Here is a 26,096-nt window from a genome sequence, read left to right on the forward strand (position 1 = left end):
CCGCCGATTACGGTCCTTCTGACTTACGTCGCCCGCCGACTACAGTCCTTCGCCGCCAGTTGACTACGGTCCTCCTGACCTACGTCGCGCGCCGACTACAGTCCTTCAAACAAAGCGAATACGTCGATAATAGCTCTTTGTATTTACATCATGTAATGTGCTCCATAAGATGTACATCAAGCTAAGGCCTTCTCTCAAGGAAGGGCCTCATTTGTAATCGACTGCAAATACTAGTGGATTCGTTCAAACTGGGCTAGGCCCCGTGGTTTTTCCCCCTTTTACAGGGGTTTTCCACGTAAAAATCTTGGTGTCTCATAAATGCTAGACCATCTCTTCTTATCTGATTGCGTGCCGGATTTTCGTATAACGCTAAGACGTTAAACTAAATATTTCTCTACCGCCGCGAATACTCCAGGACGCAACAGTCCGAAACCTGTGTTGACAGTCGTCGTCTTCGTCCTCATTGGGAACCACGAGGACAAATGAGCCGGACCCCACGGACCGCCTTGGAGAGTTGGAGGATTTAATTGAGTCAGTCCGGTCTGGCTTGAATGGGTCCGTAAGAGTAAACCGGACCACACAGCAAAATTTGTGCACATGATAGCAGATCAGGGAATAACATTTTCAGCCGCAGGAGGGACCCACAGTGCAAATTAATTGTGGATTATGCAATATATTTCAATAAAAAAAATCTAAATTAAATATTTAAAAATAATAATCAATTATGAATTCGTTTGAAACAAAGCTAAGCCTGAGTCCGTAATTAAGCTAATGGCCCTTTACAAAGGCCCATCAAAGGAATTTTTATTAGGTCCGGACACGTGATGTAGCTCTACATCTGGCACCAATAAATATCGTCACATGCTCTTACTCTTTACCACGCAGCCCGATGATCCGACCCGGAACGGAAATCCGGTATTGCTATGTTCGGGTATTGCTAGGTATTGCTTGACAATAATGAGAAATACCACTCTTTCAAGACCAATACCGAGCAATACCTAGCAAAACCGGGGTATTGCTTGTTATTGCTAGGTATTGGTCATGACATAATGATATTTCTCGTTACCGAGCAAAACCTAGCAATACTCTGGTATGTACAAATCAACTAATACATAGCAATATCGGGTTCCGGTCTAGGTCGGGTCGTCGGGCCTTGCAGTAAAGAGTAAGAGTACGTGGCGACATTTTATTGACGTCCGGATGTAGAGCTACGTTAGGTGTTCGGAACTAATAAAAATTCCCATCAAAGAGAAGTGACAAAAGTTGCAAAATATGAGTCCGAATAAAAAACAATTTTTTCACATTTAGATTAATTAAGATAAATTTACACATATATCAATAAGATTTAAATTTAAGACCTCTTAATTCGTAGTAAAAATTTCTCAGCTAAAATGAGCTGCATATTATCTTTTTAATAATTCGTGAATTTGAGAGCACCACTATTTGCTGAAAAAAAATAGTGGAGAAGTCAAGATTGCTAATGCGTGGAAATTTTTTTTTATATACTATTTTTTACATTAGTTTTTTAACATAATTTTTTTTTGAAAATACTAAAAAAAAATAATAATAAAAAACACTATCTCAAATGAAGTGTAAATTATATCAATTGCCATGTGGCATTTGCATGATATTGAATTTTTATGAAGGAACGAATTATTGAGCTTAGTTTTTCTACACTTAATGAAATTAGAGTGCTCCAAGTTTGTTGGTTATTTATAGGTAAATGGGTGGGGTATTTATAAGCTCACATCTTTTTTGCTTTAGTCATGGATGTTCTCACTAGACGTTTGCAAAGGTTGTTCCTGGTGTATGCTTCTTGCTGATAATATTTGTTGTTGATAAGACTAGAGAGAAAGTTGAAGGTAAACTTGAATTACAGAGGTCAACCTTGGAGTCTACATAAAGATGATGTTTTAATAGTTAAGTATTGATTTGGGATGTAGAGTGTCGGTCTTGAAGCATATCTACATAGGATTGTTGTTGGTAGCGAGTGATGTGTGTTGTTGTAAGAAAGGGAACTAAGGGGGTGCTAAGGTTGTAGACGAGACGGGGGAATGGTTTGTTATAGTGAAGATTGGTGTTGTGAGCATGGATGTGATTGAGTAGGACGTATTGAAGAGAAATTGTTGGGTGATTGGAGGGCTAATGAGTGAATTGAGGGATTGATTGTTGGTTGTGGCAAAGTGTTAGTTGGAGTTAGAGTAAATGGAGGGATGCTAGAAGTAGTGCTAGAAGGTTTGGTAGTAGTTATTTTTGTGTGGTGATCGGGACATATATGTTTGTCAAATATAAAATGCTAAGAAATGATAGGTTTCGTAGTTATTGGATTGTAACATTTACATCATTTGTAAGAGGAAGAAATAGTCGAGAAAGATGTGAGCGAATCTTGCGTTGATCATATGAGGTGAGTGCGGTCAAATGATGAAAAACAAATATAACCAAAGCTTTAAGTTGAGAACATGTTAGGGAAGGGTCATTTTTAAGAGAAGTTGATAGAGGAATGTGCGGCTTGTAATTTTTGTGGTAAATAGTTAATCAGGTAGACTGTTATAAGTATTGCCATCATAGAGATTGTATAATATTTTGGCTTTAAGTATGAGAGTTTTAATGGTTTCACTTATGTTGCAAATCCTTTGCTCAACAATGTAGTTTTGCTCAGGAGTATAAGTGCTATATATTGTACTGATACATAATATCATCAGTTGCCAGGATTTGAGCGAGGTAAGAGGTGAAATATTCATCATTAGAGCAAAGAATTTTGGTGCTAGTGTCAAATTTATTTTAATTAGATTTTTAAATTGTTTGAATTTATTATTTGTTTTAAATTTATGTTTATTAGAAAATTTTCAATAATAGATGAAGATTTGCAATTTATGTTTCAGTAACTTAAATGTAAATATTTAAATTTAAAATTAAATAAAATAATTCTCTTTCATGTTTTTCAGACACTTCAATTATTATCATGCCATTTAATTAAAAATTAAATAATTTTAATATTTATCACTATGGACCATAAATATTTCCTTTAGTTTATGACTAAACTTTGGACCATTTAAATTTTGGTTTGTTATCCGGTCTTATTTTCAACCTTGTGTTTACATTTAAATTTATAGATTTATAGAATTGTACATAGATTTATACAAAATATATTATATCTAAATAATTTATTTACAAGAAAAAAAGAGATTAACGAAAAAAAAGTATTTCAAGATAAAAAATAAAGACTAATTGAAACATTAAAAGAATTATTATTTCACAAAATAATATGTAGAATATATAGTATCAAATTTATCGAAAATTTCTTATTAAAAAAAATAAAAAATGAAAAACTGCCAGAACCGGGCAGACCGGTTCGCTCTTGAACCGTTCCCTTTTTTAGGGTTAAAATCGAGCGCAGCGGCCCTCTGGCGCCGTTCACGGACCGGCCCCATCTCTGCAAACAGCGACGATGACGGCGCCGCTGGAGAGCAGGTCGGGCTGGCTGTCCCTCTTCGGTTTCTTCGTTGTCGTTCGTGCGTGAGGTAGAGCTTCCCTCTTCGGCTTCGCTGGTTCATGTGGGGTAAAGCTTCGAACGAGTCGCTTGCCATTGCCTATCTAGGGTTTGCTTTTCCTCTTCTGCATTTATTCGTTGTTGTTCTGCTTCGCGTGAAGTAGAGTTCTGAAAGAGTCGAAACTTCTCCGCCTCCTCCTCCGAAGTTGTTCCTGTCGGATCGGAAGTCGCGCGAGGAGCTAGCCGCGAAGGTAACCATATTTCTTCCCTTTGGCGCGCTTTTTCGGTTCGGATTTACGAAATCCGCTAAAAAAGTCGGATTTACGAAATCGGAATTTAGGGCAAAAATGACGAAAATGCTGTGAAGTAGAGATTTGACTTTTACCGTGAGATTAACTTTGTATTTTTGCCGTTAGTAGCTGGGTCTTTGTTTGATGTTAATCTATATTGTTCAACCTCTCAAAACAAATTCACGTCTTGTCTTATGTAAATCCTACATCCTAGAGTTCATGGAGAGAAAAAGGGTAAAAGAAAAGCTTCACTACACTTTATGATTTATGAAAGAATTTAGCACCTAATTTCCTTTACCATGAGTTGAAAGTCCTTTAGATCAGCAAATTGGAATATTGACTCTGCTAGGTTTATCTCCATGAGTATCATTGCAGTTCATGCAGTTATACTGAGTCGATAGTCTATTGCCATCTCCATACATTTTAGCAAGCAAATTTCTTTTGTGAACTTGTGCGACAAACCTTTGGAAACCCATTTGAAAAATTCGCATCTTCATGACGGTTTTGGTTCTTGACTTAAACTCAGCATTAGACAGCTCCACACCATACAGAAGTTAAATTTCTTTTGCTTATGACATTTTTAATTGTTTAACTGTTCTGTTTCATAAATAATACCTTATATTACTCTAAACCTTCTTTCTTGTCTTTGTCCAAAGTTTATATCTTTACTTCCAGATAGTACTTTTAGCAAAATATTTTAAAAAAATCTGCATATGCGATGTGTTGAGCGAACTGTATTTGTACTCATCTCTCATCTAAAACTGAAATCTAAGATAAACTACATTTAGTTCCTGTATATTTGAAGTATTGAAGAACCTATAAGTGATAGTATTTTGGTCATTTAGCTTTCATTATTTTTTCTATTCAAATAGATTGGTATAACAGTATTAGGCTAACGGTGATGATGAGGAGCCTTCTATTCTTGGTTTGGTTATGGTGTAAAGGCTTAAAAATAGCTGTAGAGCTTTCTATTCTTGGTTTGGTTATGAGGAACTAGATGTTATTTTCTTTAGGCCTATGTTGTTGACTATTTTTTGCTTATGCTGTGTTATAATTTATGATCTGCTGTAGATAATTAAGCTCTTACAAATATCCAATGTCGAAGAACGACGGCAAAGCAACTCAAGGAAAAAGGCAATCAGCTCACCTTCCTAGGAAACGCTTCTACAGGGCGCGTGCTCATAGCAACCCCCTCAGTGATTCTCACTTCCCCATACCAATTAGCCCTGCTGATGTAGATTATTCCTCGCATTATCCTCATTTTTTGCATTCCAGCAAGAATGATCCCGACGAAGATGACTTGCTTCCCAAAATTAGTTTTGCTGACATTGGATGTGGATTTGGAGGATTGCTTGTTAAACTTTCTCCTCTTTTCCCGGACACTCTGATGATCGGAATGGAGCTCAGAGACAAGGTGAGTGGACTCTACTGGTGTTTTTACTAGCTTCATGTGGTGGTTTTTTGTTATCTTCTTTTGTTCTCGTCATTATTTTTCATTTGAGCTTGATCAAAATGAAAATTTTTAGATATATATGTTGGAAAAATAAGAAGAATAAAAATTTATTTTAAAGAGATTTGGGGAGATATCTATTAAAAATAAGGTAATAGAAATCAAGCTTTGGTGGTTGAACATAGGCCTATCAATGCGCTAGGTTGTGCTGCTATATGATCTGAATGCTGATTTGGTCAAAATGATAAAAGATCAAAAACCCTGCCCAATTATAGTCTTGGATTTCATTCAAGCTTATCTAAGTTGAAAATGCTTTCTTATATACACATATAACATTAAATTCAAAAATAGCTGAATGACTATTCACAATGACCAATTTAGCCTCAAAATGTTACAATTCTCCAATTTAGATGATCGTTTATACAAAATTGATTCAAAATGATCCCTCATTTAGGAATTATGATACAAAATTATTTCTAATTTAGTCCTTCAATTAGTCAAAATTGATCCCAATTTAATTTCTCATGGAATATTTTGAATCAATTTTGTATAATCTAGAGATTAAGGCTTCGTTTGATGACTTTTTTTGCTGTTTTTAAAAACAGCATTCTAGCATAAAATTTTTTAGTTCAAAAAAATTTTATACTAAAAATTTGCTTTTGAAAGTAGCAAGAAAGCCATCCCAAACGAAACATAAATTGGAGAAATATGACACACTGGGACTAGATTATCCATATAAGAATAGTTGGTCGATCATATATATATATATATATCGGAAAATAGCTAATCTTAATGCCTTCAAAGTGTATATTACTGTAAATACCTAACCTACGTCAGCATTTTTGCATCTGATTTATCTCATATATATATATGAAGCTACATTGACAGGTTGGAAAGAAAGTTACCTTCCCTTCCTATATCTTATGCTTTGGATAGTTATATTGCCTTTCAGAGCTCATTTGCTCATCTATCGATCTTTCAGCTATGAAAATTTTCTTCTCACTTCTTATTAGTAATTGTGAATTTTCTTGGAGAATTTTCTTAATATTTTTTATTTCATATTTACATAGTAGCTAGATTATGCTTATTTTGTATTTATATGCATGTGATTGAATTATCATTTTATCAATCTTTAGGTTAATTTTTTTATAAGATCATGATAATTATGTTAACTCAAAAGACCATTAGCATCAAGATTATTACGACCTCAATCTCTTTTAAAAAAATTTATGACAATCTCCAATAACATGTTCACCTTCTTCTTGTTATAAAAGGGCTTAGAGTTAATAAAATCTGATTTGATGATTAGCGGACCCAATATTGATCATGAAACAGATCACAGTCAACCATCCAATCCAAAAATTACTCTGATACATAGTTGTTTGGATCAAATCCAGATCAATATATATTCGATCAAAACCATTGACAAGCCTAATCAAACATGTATAATGAGAAAAATTATTCTGTGCGGACAACAGATATTGTCCGGAGGCAAATCAAAGTGCGTCATGTCACTCATTTTCCGTGTACAACGGCTATGTACTGGGTGATATGACACGCTCTGATTCGCCTCCGAATGATGATGAAAAATGTATGAATGTATAAGTGTGATGTTGAAAGATGTATGGAATCATTTCACTATTTTGATCATTCCTGAATGCAGGTGTCAGAGTATGTTAAAGAGCGAATCTTAGCTCTCAGAGCGTCAAATCCTGGCCAGTATGAGAACATCTCTGTTGTTCGAACAAACTCAATGAAGTACCTGCCTAATTACTTCTGCAAGGGCCAGTTATCGAAGATATTCTTTCTATTTCCTGATCCTCATTTCAAGGAGAAGAATCATCGGCGTAGGGTGATTAGTCTTCAGCTACTTGATGAATACGCCTATGTAATGGAAGTTGGAGGCATCATTTATACGATAACTGATGTGGAAGAGCTTGGAGATTGGATGAAGTTGTGCTTGGATAGCCATCCTCTTTTCTCTGCAATTCTGGAAGAAGAATTCGAAGCAGATCCGGTTGTGAAGTTATTGGCTTCTGCTACAGAGGAAGGTCAAAAGGTTGCGAGAAATGGGGGCCAGACTTTTTATGCTGTTTTCAGGCGTATAGCACCAGAGGACCCAATCGTGTAATACCCGATTTTTCAAATATAAAAATTAATATGCCTATGTATGCGTAAGTCTGTTGAACTTATTTTTTCTATGGAAGTGTTACAATCATCTTATCAGTTGAATGAAATACCTCAAACTAAAGAATAATGAAATTGACAATGAAGAACATTAACTTGTTGAAGGTAAAATATCATTTGCACTAATAAGGGGCTGTTTGGTAGCAGAATTTAAGCCGGATTTGCGGTGCATTTGAGCAAAATCCAACCAAATGGCATAAAATGCAAAATCAAATCTCACGGAAAATGAAAGCCCGCCGTAGACAAAAGATTTCATCTTTTTGTTCTAAATCCTGGATTTCCGAAATCTTATTTTTTGCCGTACTTATAAAATTCCGCTTATAAAATTCATTCTATAGCCAAAGTTACATGATATTTAATAAAATTTATCATGAATACCAAATATTTTTTAGGATTTAGACACTTCAAGATTTCCAAAATCTGGATTTTGCATATTTATGAAATTCTATTTAAATCAAATCTTAGGTGCTACCAAATAGCCCCTAAATAATTTAGAGGTGTAAATGAGCACCAAGCTAATTCAAACTCAACCTGAGTTTCATTCTATGAGTTTGAACTAACTAATGAGCCAACTCATGTATTATAAAGAAAAAATTATTATAATGAAAATAAATAGTATAATGAAAAAAATGAGATAAAAAATAAATCACTTAAAATAAAATTATAGATAAAAATTTTAATCATGTTTTTTAATTTTTACATCAGAGTTGATTTAAATTTAACTCATTTGCTAATTGAATTCAGGTCATAAGTCATTTATGAGTCAAGCCCAAACTAATTTACAAGTTGGCTCAACTGACAACTATAAGCAGATAAATGTATCAGAAATGAATTTTAATCTGAATAAATCTCGGATATATATCTTTAGATCATAAAACAACAAGAACTCAAGCCTAATTTGAGGTATCTAAAGCCAAATTTCACACTTTCGTAGTCTATTATCCTTCATATCTGACTTTGCAACCAATCTCAATTCATTCATTGACAAAAATAGAATTGTACTACTGGATTTAGTCTTAATGTAGAAGACTAGTGTATTTACATAAAGGTTGGTAAATGATTTCCATAGCAATTAAGGCTTCATTTGGGGACGGCTTTTTTACTGCTTTTAAAAACAGTTTTTAAGTTTACAAATTAAAAATTTTGTATTAAACACTGCTTTATGAAGCATTAAAAAAGCCATCCCAAACGAATCTTAAAATGCTGAAACATTTTGCACAATATCAACAAAATCAGGGGAGTACCATGTTAGACATCACTTCATCATTTCAGTTCAGAGGATTTGTATAGCAAACATTCCATGCAAGGCTAATCTTGTTCCTATGCCAAGCAATGCTTGGGACTCTTTGTTGCAAATTGGGCTCTGTAATCCACTTTGCATTTGCCTAAACGCTACTTGTAAAGCATATCCAGGAGAAAATTTCAGCAATATTATCTGGTTACAAAATGTCCTGCAACTGTACATTTGCTATTTACAGCACAGCCTACAAATATGTACATACCCCATGCACTAAGCCTCTAATGTGCAAGACAAAATAATGGAACACTATAATTTACATAATCTTAGCTAAGATTAATTCGATGCAATACTTTAACACCCCCTCTTTTCTCCTTCCCCAGTTCAATAGTAGATAGCAAGACCTGCAAAGCATCTTCAGCTTCTTCTGCGTTAGGTAACTCCACACTTATGGAGACAAAGGGTGCAGAAGTTGCACTCCTAGATCTGAAACCTTTCTTGTGCCAAGATGGAAGACCAGCATTGTCTCCAACAATATTCAAATCATTATCTGCTCTATCTACATGAACAACACTTTCCAAACTCATCTCCATTTCTATAACCCATGTTGGATTAGCAGGAACACCTGCAAAAGTTATCAAGCCAAAATCCACCAAGCAGGAGCTCGAGAAGATCACTACCAGCTTCTCACCGATAAGTATGAATCTACCAGCCTTTCTTAGTGCTTTGCATGTCACATATACCTCGTCCTTAAGCCTGCCCATGTCTGCTTGTTGAATCATGGAGGCACCAATCGCTTCTTCCCAGGAGTAGGGTGACAGGGGAAGCTCCCTAGCCAAAGGCCGAGGAAGACGGATGCGACACCTGTTGGATGGGTGAGGGCTACTTCTATTTCTGATGCTTTGTGCGGTTTTTGTCGTTGCTTCGAGAATGCTGGCTATCGGTCTCGCCACAAGCCCCGCAGTCCCCATCGCAATGCCTAAGAGGTAAATCTATAAGAATGATGATATTAATATTTTAAATGATGAGGTTAAATTTATGATTACCTGAGAGAACACCAGGAAGGCCATGCCTCTCAGCACCTCTGATTGGAGACTGAAGTAGTCCAGTGAGGCCCTGTAAGGTGGTAAGATTTAAAAGTAATGAACAAATGAGCTTTTGTAAGTTGTGATATAGCAATTCATTTTAGTGCCAAAAGGCCACTGAACAATTTCATATATTTGTATGGAAGTTATGATGGAAAAAATGCATTATTTTTCTTGAGAGAGAATTATGAAACAGTTATTTTTCTTTGAAGCAATTATTTAATCATAGATTAATTGCATGATTTTCAATTAATCAAGTAGTAGTGAGTGATGCTACATGCTTAAGCTTTAGGCAGGAACAAAAAAAGAAAACGCAGAATAACAAAACTGAATGAAAACAATTCAGACAAAGATGGATGGTTGCGGATACATAAGCTATAGATCCAGAATATATAAAATGGAAAGGGAAAAATAGTGCAGGAATCCTACAGCAAAGAATTTTCTAAAGGCTAATATGGCCAGTTTGAATGCACAACGCAACATCTGCTTAACCACAAAAGTGGTGGAAGATTAGCTTTCAAGTGTAATTAAAATTGCAAACAAAGAACAACTAAATAAAAGAAGTATAATTATAGATATGAAAAGAATAAGTTTGCATAAAGTTTACTAGTTCCCTTTGTTTTGTAAGCATCATTTCAGAATTATCCCACAACAATCAACGACAGAAATCAGGATACTATGAAATCTTTGGAAATGAAATGCTTGGGAGTAGCATTATACTTTCTAAAACATCTAATATCCACTTAGGAATGAAAAGGCATGGTTGAGATATCTTCTAATAGCAAGCTTTAGTCAAGTGCATTATTCAACGTAAACTATCAACAATATACTAAGAAAAGGATCAAAATGGTCCATTGATATTTTATGAAAGATCAAAATAGTCCACAACTATATTAAAGGACCATTTTGGTCCCTCAACTCTTTAAAGAAAAACTAAAATAGCCCCACCATGAGATTATTTTGATTCATTTTTATTGACTTGATGGACCAAAATGATCATGTAATATAGTCGAGGACAATTTTGATCCTTCATAAAGAAACAATGGACCATTTTGATCCTTTTCCCATATAATATTTGACTTCTTGGATACCTTTTAATTGTCAAATTTATTGACAATGCATGTTTAGATGATGTGTTCATGGGGACACAGATCGTGGAAGGTTTATCAGAGACGTGGCCGCCGATCTACGACCCACGATCGAGTCTTTATATTTCTGAGTCATTTGTGTTATTTATTTATTCATGTATTTTCTTATTTGCTTAGGTGTCATCTTATTTTCCCGTTGTACTCTCTTATGAAGGGATGTCGTATGTAAGCCCAAAGGGGCATTTGTGTCTTTTTCTTTGAGTCCTTTGTATGAGGCTATTTAAAGCCCCCCTTTGTTCTATTTTGATTAATGAATGATTGATTAGAAATTTTCCTCTTGCATGAGTTGTGTGAGAACTTGTGAGTTCTAATGGAGAGAGATCCCTAGGAGAGGGAGATTTGTGCATTACTCACCAACCTTGGAGAAGGCCGGGTTCGTGGTCTTTGTTCCCTAACCTTTCCTCTTCCTCTTCCCCATTGCCGACCATACTCCCACCTTCTCCCCCCACAAACTACCGGATTGATTTGAATTTGAAATTATTCAAGTTCAAATTCTTTCCTAAATTAGTGATTCTATTTTAGGAAAGTTTCTCATTTAAATCTAAAATTCAAATTGAATTTATTTCATTACTTTCCTAATTCCTAAAATCAAATTTAGAAGCCTTAAATCCTCTCATTAATTGCTCCCATGAACACCCATACCACCGCCCTCCCTCTCCCTTGAATTTGGGATTGGAAATTTCTTTCCTATTTCCAATTCCCACATTTGGAAATATTTCCAAACTCCTAACTCTCTAGCCGAATTTCCCAGAGCCGTATTTCCAATTATATTTTCCAAATCAAGTCACTGATTTGGAAAATAAAAATTCCTCAACCCACCCTATCATCTCTCCCGCTTAACTGCTTCAAGAGTATCAACTTAGTTTCCTGCCTCCAATTCCCACCCTCCTCTTCAAGAAAAATCTGAAATTTTCTCAGATTTTGGGATCAAAATCTGAAGTTATTTTTCAGACTTTGGTCAAGAGCCTTGGAGTGTATTTTCTTTTCTCCACTTGCAAGAGAAACTTCTTTCTCTTGACACCATTTGCAAGGCATATCAAGGAGAAGGAGATTGATCATCCGGTACCCATGAATGGCGGATCTGGAAACTGATTACGCCATAACATGGGACGAAGACGGCTTCGTAGACATCCTACAATCTACTTTCTTCGACGTGAATCCAAGAGTTGATCTCACCGTCAAGGATTATTTGGAGCGCACGTTGATCTATTTGGTAGAGGCTAACGACGAACACTTCAAAGGCATCGAGTGGAGGATCTCCACCTCTCCCTAATGAAGGTTTCTCTTTTCCCTTGCATCTTATTCCTTTTAGTCTAAACTCTCCTTGGTTTGATTGCAGTCATGACAGACTCTTCCGCCTTGCTCTTGCTTAAGCTTAGTAATCGTAGGAATTGAGCGCACCTCGATGCATCCTAATTCTCATTGTTAGACTAAAGATTATTTTGAAGACTACTACTGTTTGTTGTGTTATTTTTCTTATTTATTTTGGAAGCTTCAAAGCTCTCATCATGTGATTTAAGCCTAATCGGACAACCACTGATTGTTTTATTTCGTTGTTCAAATTTTCCCGTAGCTTTATTCTTGAATTATTCTAATCATAAGTTGTGCAAATCCAAATGAATTAAACCTCACATATGTAGTTCTGCATCATGTGTTAAGTGTATGTAGGATTCAAAGCACTTCATAATACATACCTCCAAAAACTCATTTAGTACTCCTTTACCATGCACATCAATACTTTGTAGCTGTTTATCCATTTCATCAACTATTTGGTCATCAAAAGTAAAAGCAACTATGCCCTGGAAAACAAACCAAAACATGACTAAATACAAAGTTCAAAAAATAATGGCATGAAAAACAATGAAAGTACCTTATGAGCAGCTTTAGTAAACTGACTAGCAGTGCTACTTAGGGCATAGATTGTATTGCTAAAAAGACTTTTTGAACCTTCTTTTACACCAGTCAACAGTCCACTAGGGCTCTGCAAACAGCCCTTATTAGGTCACAAATTTAAAACCGATCAATCATCTGAAAAAAATCAATTATGTAAGAACAGTCGCACACCTGTAAAATACCTCTGCTGGAAATCGATAGAAAGTCCCTTATACCAAGCCTAACGTTCCTTGCAAAGCCAATAGGATTTCCTATTACACCCGCAGAACCAAATAGCTGCAAGTAAGGACAAATTGCCACATAAGTAAATGAGAAATAGAAAATACTGACACCTTCAATATGACTACATCACAATAGCTACGATAATGCAATAGAAAAAAGATGATTGCTTGTAGCATATTATATTATTATGGTTTTGTTTGGGACTGGTTTCTTATTGCTTCTTAAAGCAGCTTCCTAGCACAAAAAAATTAATTTTTATGTTAGGAAGCTGTTTTAAGAAGCAGTAAAAAAACCGGCTAAAAAAAGCAGTAAAATTAAACTAAGTGATTACATTTAGGGAATTGAGGCTGTTTTGCATGGTATGAGTATCATGCATATGAAGAAGGGTAATAACTTTACCTTGTAGATCTCATGAAGCAACTGCCGCATGTAATGTCTCACAAGGATATCTCGTATTGATCCAGGACTAGCCATGAGATGTTCAAGAGTTAGTTGCCTAAGGTGAACAGGCACTCCTTCAACATCAACTAGAGCCATAATACCTCTCTGCATTCAAGTGTTGGTAACATTGATTAAAAGATTGAATTTAAAAAAAAGAAGCTGAAAAGAAAATTTCCAATCATAATGAACATTTTGAGATTCTAATCCCTGTGTTGGGTCAGTTATCAAAATAACATAATCAAAGAAGTTCATTCTTAAAATTAAGTTTATCGAGCTTGCCCCCCATAATAGGTACTGTTATTAGAAAATCATAATCATAGGGGGGATCCTATTAAAAAAAAATGCCCTCTTAAGTTCATAAATAAATGCACTTTTGGACTCCATTCATAATGTTGAGTACAACTAAAGTAAAATCATAAAAAAGATGAAATTCTATCTATCTCTCTCTCTCTCTCTCTCTCTATATATATATATATAAGATCCATCTATCCATCCATCCTTCGCACTTATTTGTTAAGGATGATAAATTTAAGTATGCTTAAAATTCTCAAAGAGTTGATTCATATAAAGTGTATCGGCAAAAAAACTCACGTTGATAAGGAAGTGACATGTGCCTACTTGATTTTGTGATTAACTTGACTGTATTGACATTATCATATTATGAGTTGGAGCCTAACCCCAAATGTTCTCTAATAATTAAGCCTAAGAGTTATGAGCCGTAAGGCATACTTATTGAGCATAAGCTCTCTATTAGCAAATGTTATCCCAATTGAAAAACTTTCACCCACATCTACGAAATGCCCTTATTAGATAAAACAACCCATGATTGTTAACATGGATCCATATAATGGACCGTGTACCTTCACTAAGTAGATCAAGATCTATAACAACCTGAAATGTTGAAACTATGAGATCTAGATCGAAGTTATCATAACTTCTCCCTCCAACCACTCTAGCAATAGCAACATCTTTCTCTCCACAATCTAAATTGCTACAATTGAAGAAAAAAAATCAACAACCTATAATAAAATGTGCTCTCTTTATGATCAAGCGAAGTGATTAACCATATAAATTTTGCTTATAAGAAATCTAGAACCAAAACATAAAGTTCTCATAAGAGGACATTTCTAGGCGAGTTTTTTATTTGATATCAAATCTATCTTCTAAAAAATTAAACAAGAATAAATCGTATTGATGGGGACATCAGCTCATGAAAGGTTTATTAGAGGCGTGGCCGTCGATCTACGGATTGTGACGGCCACGATCGAGTCCTTATATTTCTGAGTATTTATGTTATTTTTCTATTCATGTATTTTTCTATTTTATTGTGTCATGCATTTGTTTTTACTATGTTTCCAGTTGTACCCTTTTAGTGGGGATTGTCGTTTGTAAGCCCAAAGGGCAAGTTTGTCTTTTATTTTCTTGAGTCCTTGTACTTGGCTATTTATAGCCCCTTATCTCATCGTATGAGGTTAATGAATGATTGCTTATGAATATTTCTGCTTGGATGAGTTTGAGAGAGCTTGAGAGTTCTAATGGAGAGAGATCCCTAGGAGAGGGAGGTTTGTGCAACACCCACCAACCTAGATAAGTTGGGTTCGTGGTTTCTTTCATTTTTCTCGTTTTCTTTTCTTCCTTTTGTTTCTTCCTTCCCCTTTCCACTCTCACTTAGCCGCCGGATTCCACCACACCTGAATCCCTTTCCCCTACCTCCTAACCCCACGGCCAAAACCCCCAACCCGAGTCCCCATACCACCGGCTCCAGCCATCTAGCCGCCGGCTACCACTCCCCCTTTCCCATTAAGTTCCATTGCCTAATCGGGATTGAATATTTTGGGACAGATTTTTGAATTCAAAATTGTTCAATTTGCAATTTAAAATCTTTCCTAAAATTCCAAACCTATTTTAGGAAAGTTCCTAAATTAAATCTATTTGAATTGGGTTTAATTTAAACTTTCCCTCTTTACTAAACCCAATTAGGAAGCTCTCAATTCCTCCCACTAACTCCCCCTCTCCTTAATACCGCCGCCGCACCCCCCCCCTTAATCCCGCCGCCGCCCCCCCCCCCCCCTTGCTTGAATTAGGAATTATTTCCTAAATCAACACCTTTGCTTTAGGAAACTATTTCAAATCCCCTTGATCTATGTTGGCCGAATTTTCCTAAGAGCCTCAAATTATTAAATTATTTCCTAAACCAAATATTGGAATTAGGAAATAAATCCCCATCCCTATCCCCCTTATTACCGCCGGCCTCCCTTCTCCCTAACCGCCTCTCTCTCTCAAATCTCATCTCTCCCTCTTTAATATCCCAAGTAAATTGATGCCTTAGTTTCTCCTTCCAACTCCCCTACCTCCTAAGCATAGAAATCTGAAATTTCTCTCGGATTTCGGCTCCAAATTCTGAAACTATTTCCAGATTTTTGAAAAGGGGACTTAGGAATTATCCCCCCTCCACTTGTTGGAGAAAATCCTTTCTCTTTGCTACTACTCAAGAGGAGTATCAAATACTAAGGAGATCTTGTCTTTCACCACCCATGAATGGCGGATTCGGAGACTGAATATGGCTTAATTTGGGACGAGGACGGTTTCACCGATATCCTATGCTCAACTTTCTTCGACGTGAATCCTAGGATTGATCACACCGTCGAGGACTACTTGGAGCATATCCTGGACACCTTAGTGGAAGCAATTGACGAGCACTTCGAAGGCGTCGAGTGGCGGATCTCCACCACCCCGTGACGAAAGGTTCTCTTTCTCCTTTCATTATATTTCTTAAGTCTAACTTCTCTTGATTTTGATTCCAGTCACGACGGACAACTCTTTACTGCTCATGCTAAAGCTTAGTAAACGTAGGGTTTGAGTGCACCTTTATGCTTTCTAATTCTTATTGTTAGACTAGGGATTTCTTTGAAACTACTACTTGTCATTGTGTTATTTTCTTGATTTATTTGGAAAAGGTTCAAATCTCTTGCTATGTAATTTGGCTTAAGCGGGTGTGACCCCTATTTGTTTTGATTCATCATTTTAAAGTGCTATTAGTTTTGTTATATGATTATTCTAATCACAAGTTGTGCAAAATCTAAATGAACTAAAATCATCTCATACTTAGTTCTGCATCACGTATATTGAGCAGAGCTAGATGGAGATTTTCTAGAGCTCATGTGCATTGATGCTAATTTCCTAGTTCTATTGTTTCCAAATCTCTATTTCAAAACATAATTTGTTCTTTGTTTTGTCCATCTATTGATTTAGAAGTTGATTGATCTTCCCACTGAATTTTAACTTGTTACTATTGCAGAAACCACTCCACTTCCACTCATTTGGATTCCTTCCTCGAGAGACTCTATTGGTTTGCCCCTTTCAGCAATTAACTGCAACAATCTTTGGCCTTTCTTCACAATTTGATTTGCATGTAGTATTATAGATGTGCTTGGCTTCACTACATCCTAATTCACCCGATTTTGATAGTGTAGAATTGGTCAGCTGGCGGTTTCCTTTTGTGACTTCTCCTTTTGGCATAGTCGTTATTGCTAATGAGTTTCATTATAAAGCTTGGATGAGTTCTTTTGTTTTATTTCGTGAGTATTGCATTATAGTAATTTCCAGAAAATGCATGGTACAGCTTGAACGAGATTCTAAAATAAAAAATTTACTGTATTGTTTAAGAACTTATTCAAGCTAGAATTCAAATGCGTTGAATTGAAAGTTGCAGTACTAAGCCCCATCTTGTAGGATTTTGAAAGGTTACTATTTTTTGTTTCATTGTTTTGTTTTGTTTTTTTAATTTATTGAAGATTGTGAGAATACGATTGATTTTACTGACCTTAGCACCCTAAATGAAAATAATTTTTTTTATTTTTATTATCGTATTAGTAAAACCGAAGTTATAGAGGCTTTAAAAAAAATGAAATGTGAAAAAACTGTTGGACATGATGATATTCCAATAGAGCGTGGAAATGCTTAGGAGATGAAAGAAGACTAAAAAAGATGCCATATGAGTGGAGAAAGAGCCTGTCGATTTCTATTTTTAAGAATAAAGGTTATGCATAAGATTGTGTGAATTATAGAAAGATTAAGTTAATGCGTCATGCTTTAAAACTATGGGAGAGTTATGGAGCATAGGTTCTGATGTGAAACTAATGTTTCTCAAAATCAATTTGGATTTATGCCGGGTAGGTCTACTATGGAAGCTATACATTTATAGAGAGGTTTGATGAAGAAGTATAGAGAGAACAAGGAGGATTTACATATGATATTTATTGATTTAGAGAAAGCATATGATTAAGTTCCAAGAGAAGTGCTATGGAGAGTTCTAGAAAAGAAAAGGGTTAATAATGCTTATATTCAAGTAATTAAGGACATGTATGCAGGAGATATTACTTGTATTCAAACACAAGATGGTCTGACCAAGTATTTTCCTATTTCAGTTGGGTTACATCAAGGATCAACCTTAAGCCCATATCTTTTTGCTTTAGTCATGGATGTTCTCACTAGACATTTGCAAGAGGTTGTACCCTAGTGTATGCTTTTTGCTGATGATATTCTTCTTGTTGATAAGATTAGAGAGGGTGTTGAAGGTAAACTTGAATTATAAAGATCACCTTAGAGTCTAAAGGTTTTTGTTTGAGTAGATCTAAAACAAAATATATGGAGTGTAATTTTAGTAGTAATAGATGTAGTTGGGGATATTAGTAGTAGAATTCAAGTTGGATTGTTGAAGTGGAGGAATGCATCAAACTTGTTGTGTGCTAAAAAGGTCTAAAATGGTGGCGAAACCTGCAATGCTTTATGTTGCAGAATGTTGACCATTAAAAGAGAATCATAATATTAAGTTAAGTTTCGTAGAGATGAGGATGCATAGGGGGATGAGTGAATTTACTCTTAAAGACAATATAAGAAACGAGCATATAAGTGAAAAGGTTGGAGTAACTCAGGTGGAAGATAAGATTAGAGAGAGTCGACTTAGATGGTTTGGTCACATAAAATGGCGGCCTTCTGATGACCCGGTTAGGAGAGTGGATGTATTAGATTTAACTTATGTTAAGAAAAGAAAAGGTAGACATAAAAAAACTTGGTTAGAAAATATTAGAAATGACATTTATTTATTAGATTTAAATGAGAAATGAGAATTTGACCCTTAACAGGACATAATGGAAAAAAAAATGATTCATGTAGCCAACCCATGTAGTGGGATAAAGGCTTGATGTTGATGTTGTTGTTGTTTTTTTTTTAATTATACATAAGAGATTCCTATGTAAAATTTAGTTCATTGTTTAATAAAATTCAAATTTGTTTGTGCTATTGAATATAGATTCTTCAAATATTTTGCATGTCCTGAAGACAATCTTCCAGGCATGATTCTCCTTGTACCAACATGAGGTTTGAATGTTTCAATTGATTTTTTATATCATTGTGCTTGCTTCTAAATTGTGTAGTAATTGATTTGTGTGCACGAGAAGACTTTTGTCAAATTCATTACATAACGATTTTAGTTTCTGTGATGTAAATTTCATTCGCTGCATTATTTCATATTCATTCTAAATTTTTACGTGGAGTTTTATTATCGTTTGGAATGAATAAATTGAGTTTTCTATTTTACAGCAAAAGCAACTAATTTTTGCATAAATTAAAAGCCGGAAAATTGTGAATTTTGATCTTTTGCATATGTTTCTTCATGCATCTGATCCTAGATTTGCTCTAATGAACATTAGATTCTAAGCTACAACAATGTGGACTTGAAGTCAAGGTGTTTCGAAGAAAATTGTAAAAATTGAAGGAAGAAATCGCTAACTTACAACATAGTAAATTATTCTCACCTGAAATGCAGTACTACTAATACGAGTAAGATTTTCAACTTCAGCAAAGACTTCAGCTCGGATCATCAACGGAGTGCTTGAAAAGCTTGTCAAAAAAAAGACATGATAAATAACTTAAACTTAATAAAGCTTCCAGAAATTATGTCTGCAAAGCATATACCTAAGGGAAAGCTTGATGGGTGCCAATTCAAAATTTTCAACATATATCTTTTTTTGTCTTCTAGCTAATACATAAATTTGTTGCCATGGAGCTCCCATTGGGGCTACATCAGGTAACAAATCGCTAGCATCAGTCTCAATGACTTCAGATGTCCTCAAAATATCATATTGTCCACACAAATAACTGTGACCCCTTGCAAATTTATGTGTTGCATCACTACAATAACCTAGAATTCGCTGATCAAAATTCTTTTGTGATGTTCTCTGCAATCTTGAATTTACAGTTCGAAAAAAATCAAATAAGCATAAGAGAATTTGTTCTTCAAGCTCGATGCACATAGAAGCCAATCTACAAAATAATTAAACAAAATTAGGACTATTAAGAACCTGTAAAGCTCGCCAGTATAAATGATCTGGACTTCAAAACTAGAAGCTACCTGAAGGTTATATATTCAAATGAAACCAACGATACATCTGATTTCCTCCATTTGGCTGCAGAAAAATAAAATACGGGTTCACATGTAACAGATGAACTCGTACTGTCAAGCTGAACCTGCAACCAGTTTTCCTTATTTTTTGAATGGTTTAAAGATCTTCCTCTGTAATCATTATCAAAATAAACTATTATAGGGTATATGGTATCAGACAGCTGATTATCGATCTGAAGTGATAAAATTTGAGACAAAATCTTCTGCTGTTCTGAACTCTGCATCAGAACAACTGTTGTCTCCCTAGCACAAGCAAATATCAATTCCTGAAAGTATTTAAAAAAAAATTATGAAATTTATTACATGATTTATGCAATCTCAAAATGTTAATCTCAGCATTTTCACCTGGGGGGCTGAACTCATCAGAGAGATTCCAACAAAAGACAAGTGAAATTTTATCACTTCAGTGAAATGAGATTCTTGATACAGTCTCTTATCAGCTTTTCTTTTCTCCTTGAATCCAAGAAAATTACTTCCTTTGATGTCTCTTATGATGTGATAACTCGAGTCAATAATACTGAGCACCTGCAATGAAAAAAAACAATCATTGACGGGATACCCTACCACAATCTATGCATAAAAGGATACAAAAACAAACCTTTGTTGCTCCTTCTGCATGTACTGAGACAGAAAATCTTCTGTCCGGCTTCTGCAAATGAAATTTAAGAGGTCAAGGGAGCATAAGTGAGGCGTTCAGAATCAAATGTCCGGAAAATGTAAGAAATAGTACTCAAATACGGCTTCACAGAGTGTGATCATGCCAATAAATGAAGTTCAAAAAATAAATATCATCCTTAAATATGCTCTAGATGCTAAACTTTTATTACCAATAATTTCAGATAATCAAATTTAGTTACTAATGTTGAATGCCCCAAAGGGGAATAATCATCATTTAATGGTGTTTAATTCAGATTTTCTGAGTCTCCTATCTTAGCTTGTCATCTAAAATTTCGAAGAAGTATTGACATTTACAAAAGAAATCAAAGAAAAGGTATCAAGAATAAACAAAGAACAATGTCAACAACGATCATTGAACTATTTATGAGGGATCATTTTAATCTAAGATTATTTTTATTTGTCCAACTGAATCCCTTGACTCCTCAAATTAGATCCATAATAGTCCCTCAACTTCGTAAATCTGATCCAAAATATTCTAGCAGATAAATCATTTTGAATTATATTTGAGATATCAATAAACTAAATTAAACACATTTATAGTTTAGGACTAACATGACCCCCATACAAACATTCCAAGGATTAATTTGACCTTCCTCGAATGAAAATGATGTGTTATTCTAAAAAATAACAACCACCCAGCTATAATCTCGAAAATAATTGTAATCCAAATATTTGCAATTGGAAATATGGATGATACTAATAAACATGATTGATACATAAATTATAACATTTTACTATTCCAAAAAAGGGTTTCACACGAGTCAAATATGTAAATTACCGGCCAGATGAATATATAAGAAACATCAATGCATCAAAATGTTAGACATTATTAACATATTGCAGATCACTTGGTTCATTAAGATTGAGTACCTCAGATGTTGAAGAAAAGCACACAGGGGCATACTCTTGTACATCATCAAGATTGTATGTACCCACAATTCTTTCACCAGGTACCTACATCCGTAAATGTTAATATACATAATAAAAGGGCAGAACTTAAGGGAAATGGAAAAGGGTAAACCTCAACAATGATACGATGAGGATAGCAAGGTTCATCCCAAGCATACTCGCATGATGTGTAGGGATGCACAACAGTTTCAACAGATTCACACTTATGCTGGTAAATCCGTAGTCTCTGCCATACCAAACAGGTAGCATCTTAGGGAGAGACATGAACTAGCAAATTCAAGCATGCATACATGTTTGTTTATAAAAGAACATCGCATAATTAGAAGAATGTCATTCTATAAGAAAGCAGATGACATTAATAATGAGTAAAATGAACTACTGCTAAATTTAACTCAAGAAAATAGTCCTTAAAATTCAAGATTTAAAGAATACACTGTACACCACATGATCATAGATGAATTCCTGAAACAACCATAAAAAACAATCTATTGCACTAGCAAACAGTTAGAGTAAATTAAACTTTAAGTGGGTTGGTTCAGAAGAAATGTTAGGCCTGACAGGGTATTTTGGGAGTGATGAAGAGGAGGGGATCAGGGTAGAGGGATGGTTTTACATTGTCAAAAAAGTGCCGGTGAGGAGGGAAAATGGGGTGACGTATAAAGCTTTTCCCCTTTAAGAGAGGTGCATAATGTTGAAACACATTAGCCCAAGAGAATACCACCAAATGAAAATTGGAATTTGGTGCAGTTGGGCTGAGGAAGGGAATGGTTGCATAGTAGTAAATAATGGGATGAGAAGTATTCAAATCAAACCTTCTCTCTCTACCTGCCACCCCTTCCCCTTTTCCTCTTGATTGAAGTCAATCATGCTTGATAGCCTTCTTTCCTATTGTGGATGTGTTTTAATATGAGAAGCATTTGAATTTAAATTCAAATGTATTTAAATTTCAAATCATTTCCCTAATTTAGTTATCTTATTTTAGGTAAGTATTCAAATCAAACCTATTTCAAATTCAAATAGGATTTGATTTAAATATTCCTCCCCAATTTAAGGTTCCCCACTAGGTAAGCATTTAAATCTCTCTCCATAAACTCCCAAGTCCCTCTTAACACCGCCGGCCCCTCCCCTCCTTTAGTTATTTAATTCCTTAATGGGATATCCAATTATGAGATTTAATTAACCACCCCCTTTTTTCTCATTTAATTTTAAATTCAATTTTCAAATTCCCCCCCCACCCCATCCGTTATGCATCAATACACTAAAAAATAGATATTATATATATATATAATCTTTCTTTGGCAAGTTTTAGAGTAAAGCCACTCCCAAAAGAAAAATGATGCGGTAAAGTCAAGTCAGAGTTGAAAAAAAGTGTTGGAGAAATTTTGTTATCAACGAATTGCATATTTTATGATCGAACACGACATAGAAAATGATATATTATCCCAAAGTACAATAATACCATTTCCTTATAGACTCGATAACAAAATTTACAATTTGAGTTTTAAAAAGAGATTTCTCCCATTCAATATTTGGTTTAATGGAGTTTATTTTATTTTGAGGTACATATGCCCCACAGGGGAGAGCTCCTATGGTTAATTATATCTCAAATGTTTGTCATTTGAGAGAAATTTTGATTAAACTAGTGATTTTGTTTCTTTTAAAATCATCAAAATATCGGCAAAATGCTTTCCATTTTAAAATCCATGAAATTTTTGTTAAATATTTTTTGTCTTTAGGAATTTCAAAGGAAGAGGGAAATCAACTTTGATTGGAGTTCTTGGAATAAAAGCCAAAAGGAGGAAGAAGAGGAGTACTTGATTATGAGGAAAAACTCAGAGATATTCAAAACTATATTATGTTAGGCTTTACATTTTAGAATCTAATTTTTGTTTAAGTTGATAATTTTAATTTAGATTAACAACACGTGTGGAGAAAATGCTCGGAAGATGATGGCTTATGAGGTGATTAAAATCGACCACTAACTCGAATCCTAGGACTAAGGTGAGGACTATTGAGAGTTGGTACTTTAAACCTAAGTACAAATTACACATCATATGAAGCATATTCAGTCCGACTTCTGGATTTATTACCCTGCCTAGAAATGACTACCAACTAACTCACCTAGTCGCTTATAAAAACATGATATCCGCTCTCAATACATATGAACAGTAGAGAGATTGTTTTATTTATAAAGTATGACTTATAATTTGGCTTTTAGGCCAAGATGTCTGACCATGTGGGTATGTAAAAATGCTAATTCACAAATGCATATTTTTTATCTGATCCTTAAATGAAAACTTTTATATATATGACACTAGGCTATGCATGATCATTTTAAATTTTAAAAAATTTGACTCCTTAAAGGGAGCTGTGCAACTTTTCTTATATTTGAAAATCATGGAGCCTAAAGTTGATTTTAGTTTGCTTACATTTTAATGGGTAGAAAAATTAGTTTTATCTTAAGAGTTTACTACGTCAACATGCCCAGGTCACCCCCAAACAAAACAAAAGAAGAAACCTAGAAAATATTATGCATTTTTGTAGCGCAATCAGGTAAACAATAAACAACAACAACAACAACAACAAGCTTTTATCCCACTACGTGGGGTCGGCTACATGAATCATTTTTCTCCATTGTGTCTTTTTTAAAAGGTAGTATTAAAAATTTTGTTTGAGAGAATGGAAGTTTCTACATGAGAAGTCAATACTAAAAAATTTTTGAAAACTTAAATCAGGTAAACAATACACGCATGCTTTATATTTTTAGTTTTCATGTGTTGTAGGAGATTTATGTGGTGTTATTTATTTTATTTTAGTTTTATCCTCACTTGAGGAAGCTTTTGTGTTGTTTAGTCAAGGGCCTTCTTGTCTTTTGTCCTTTCATGTTTTTGCTGCCTATATATATGGCCTATTGTTCTCTCTTGTATGGATAATCAATATTTTGATATAAATTTCTGGTTATATGCTTTCTATTTTCTTAGTGAGTTGAATTTGTGTGTGAATTCCTTTTGAGAAAGACAGAATACCCAATAGCGCGTGAGCTCTTGGTTGGTATCATCTTCCCTCTATAATTATTTTTTCTCCTTCTCTAGCCACCCAAACAACACCATAACTGCAACAAACTGTTGCCCTCAACCAACAACCACCTCCCTCCCTTCCTCTCATCCACCTCCACCTTCTCCCCAACACCCTCAACCCTTAGGCTTCCCAAATTATGTAATTAATTCACATTAATTGAGCATTTATCTCAATTAATTGTGACATTTGGAGATCCACAATCACTTTTACTTCTTCATTTCCAAGAAAGCCACATTAATCCTCTCTCTTCCCCAAGCAACTAGCCCCACCTCTTAACCTCCCAAGCCAACTAATTCCCTTCCCAAGAAAATCACATCAACCCTTTCTCTTTTCCAAGTAGCAAGCCCTCACCTCTTTACTTCCCAAGCTGATTTCTCCCTTTCCAAGCCATTAAAATTAGTCAAATCATACTCCCCTCCTCCCCATGCAGCCGGCCTAGTTCACCCCTCCATACCCCAAAATTGTGATCCACTTCCAAATCCTCATATAGCTGAAACTTTATTTTCTCTCCTAACTATTCTACCTCTCCGAGGAAACTTAGCTTCTACTAATGCAACAAGGACATTAATTCAACAAAGAGCAAGGATTTCAAGGGCAAGCCAAGGAAGAACTAACCGACACTTCATCAAGGACTCCATTCCTCCCATTCATGAGCTAATTATCAACCCTCCCATTGTCTTTATCTAACTAAATATTAGTCTTCTCATTTCATCTATAATAGCATTATCTCATATGCGTTGATTAATCCGCCAAGTTCTACTTAAATTTGAGCAAATATAAACTCTAGTGACCAGTCCCTTAATTAAATGTTGGACTTGTGCCAATCCATATAAGATAGTCTAAACTAATTCTCCTTTGTTATTGTTTAGACTTTGCATGTTAGTTTCTTACTATCACATGATTTAATAGTTCAAATTTTCTTATTATTTTTAATGTTTATGAAGTTTATGTTGATGTCTTTGATGTTCTCTTAGCTTAAATATCTATTTGCATGACTTATTTCTCTTAGTCTTGCATCACTTAGTCCAACAAGTTCTTAATGAAGGGTGCCCTCAAGGGTTGCAAAGGATGCTAAATAATAAAATTACAAAAAATTGCTAGGGTGTCCCCTGAAAGCGACGCGCTGTATGGCCTGAATACAGTGACAAGTGTGTATGGGCCGCTGCACCGACGCCCGGGTGCAGTGTTAAATAGGCAAGGGTTCCCACATCAAGGACGGATGTGGGCAAAGAAGCTAGTCCATGAAACTAAAATTAGGATAGGAACTTGGAATATAGGATCCCTTACAAGAAAATTAATGGAATTAATAGATATTATGATTTATAGGAAGTTAAATATTTTGTGCATTCAGGAAACTAAATGGGTTGGAGAGAAGGCTAAGGAAATTGATAGTTTAGGATTTAAACTTTGGTATTCGGGTAGGAGTCGTATTAGAAATGGTGCAGGTGTTATTATAGATAAGAGTTTAAAGGATAATGTTATAAAAATTAATAGGATTGGAGATAAAATTATAGCTTTAAAGATT

General features: G+C 35.0%; 2 protein-coding genes across 2 annotated transcripts in view; one reads left to right on the forward strand and one right to left on the reverse strand.

Annotated features, from left to right (window-relative positions):
• The first annotated feature begins 3,390 nt into the window (after positions 1–3,390).
• Positions 3,391–7,492, forward strand: LOC110111702 (tRNA (guanine-N(7)-)-methyltransferase). The gene is made up of 3 exons (XM_020843689.2): positions 3,391–3,741; positions 4,852–5,194; positions 6,894–7,492. Exons 2-3 carry the CDS (start codon positions 4,877–4,879, stop codon positions 7,359–7,361), a joined length of 786 nt encoding a protein of 261 aa, XP_020699348.2. The 5' UTR covers positions 3,391–3,741; positions 4,852–4,876; the 3' UTR covers positions 7,362–7,492.
• A 1,148-nt stretch (positions 7,493–8,640) lies between these two features.
• Positions 8,641–26,096, reverse strand: part of LOC110111707 — a gene marked incomplete at its 5' end in the record, with an annotated part of 144,745 nt that continues 127,289 nt past the window's right edge. The window contains 13 exon segments of the mRNA XM_020843695.2: positions 8,641–9,633; positions 9,701–9,770; positions 12,582–12,686; positions 12,758–12,868; positions 12,952–13,056; positions 13,402–13,548; positions 19,260–19,344; positions 19,420–19,767; positions 19,856–20,172; positions 20,252–20,431; positions 20,505–20,555; positions 21,455–21,538; positions 21,606–21,719. Of these exon segments, the coding sequence (XP_020699354.1) occupies positions 8,981–9,633; positions 9,701–9,770; positions 12,582–12,686; positions 12,758–12,868; positions 12,952–13,056; positions 13,402–13,548; positions 19,260–19,344; positions 19,420–19,767; positions 19,856–20,172; positions 20,252–20,431; positions 20,505–20,555; positions 21,455–21,538; positions 21,606–21,719 (2,370 nt within the window).

Source organism: Dendrobium catenatum, unplaced genomic scaffold (genome assembly GCF_001605985.2).
Source record: "Dendrobium catenatum unplaced genomic scaffold, ASM160598v2 fragScaff_scaffold_1446, whole genome shotgun sequence".
Taxonomy (NCBI): domain Eukaryota; kingdom Viridiplantae; phylum Streptophyta; class Magnoliopsida; order Asparagales; family Orchidaceae; genus Dendrobium; species Dendrobium catenatum.

What these genes read in the sequence shown, in the direction of transcription:
- LOC110111702 (XM_020843689.2), top strand. Translation starts at nt 4,877, where the DNA reads ATGTCGAAGAACGACGGCAAAGCAACTCAAGGAAAAAGGCAATCAGCT. An exon ending in GAATGGAGCTCAGAGACAAG is followed by an intron (nt 5,195 to 6,893) that starts GTGAGTGGACTC and finishes TCCTGAATGCAG; the next exon opens with GTGTCAGAGTATGTTAAAGA.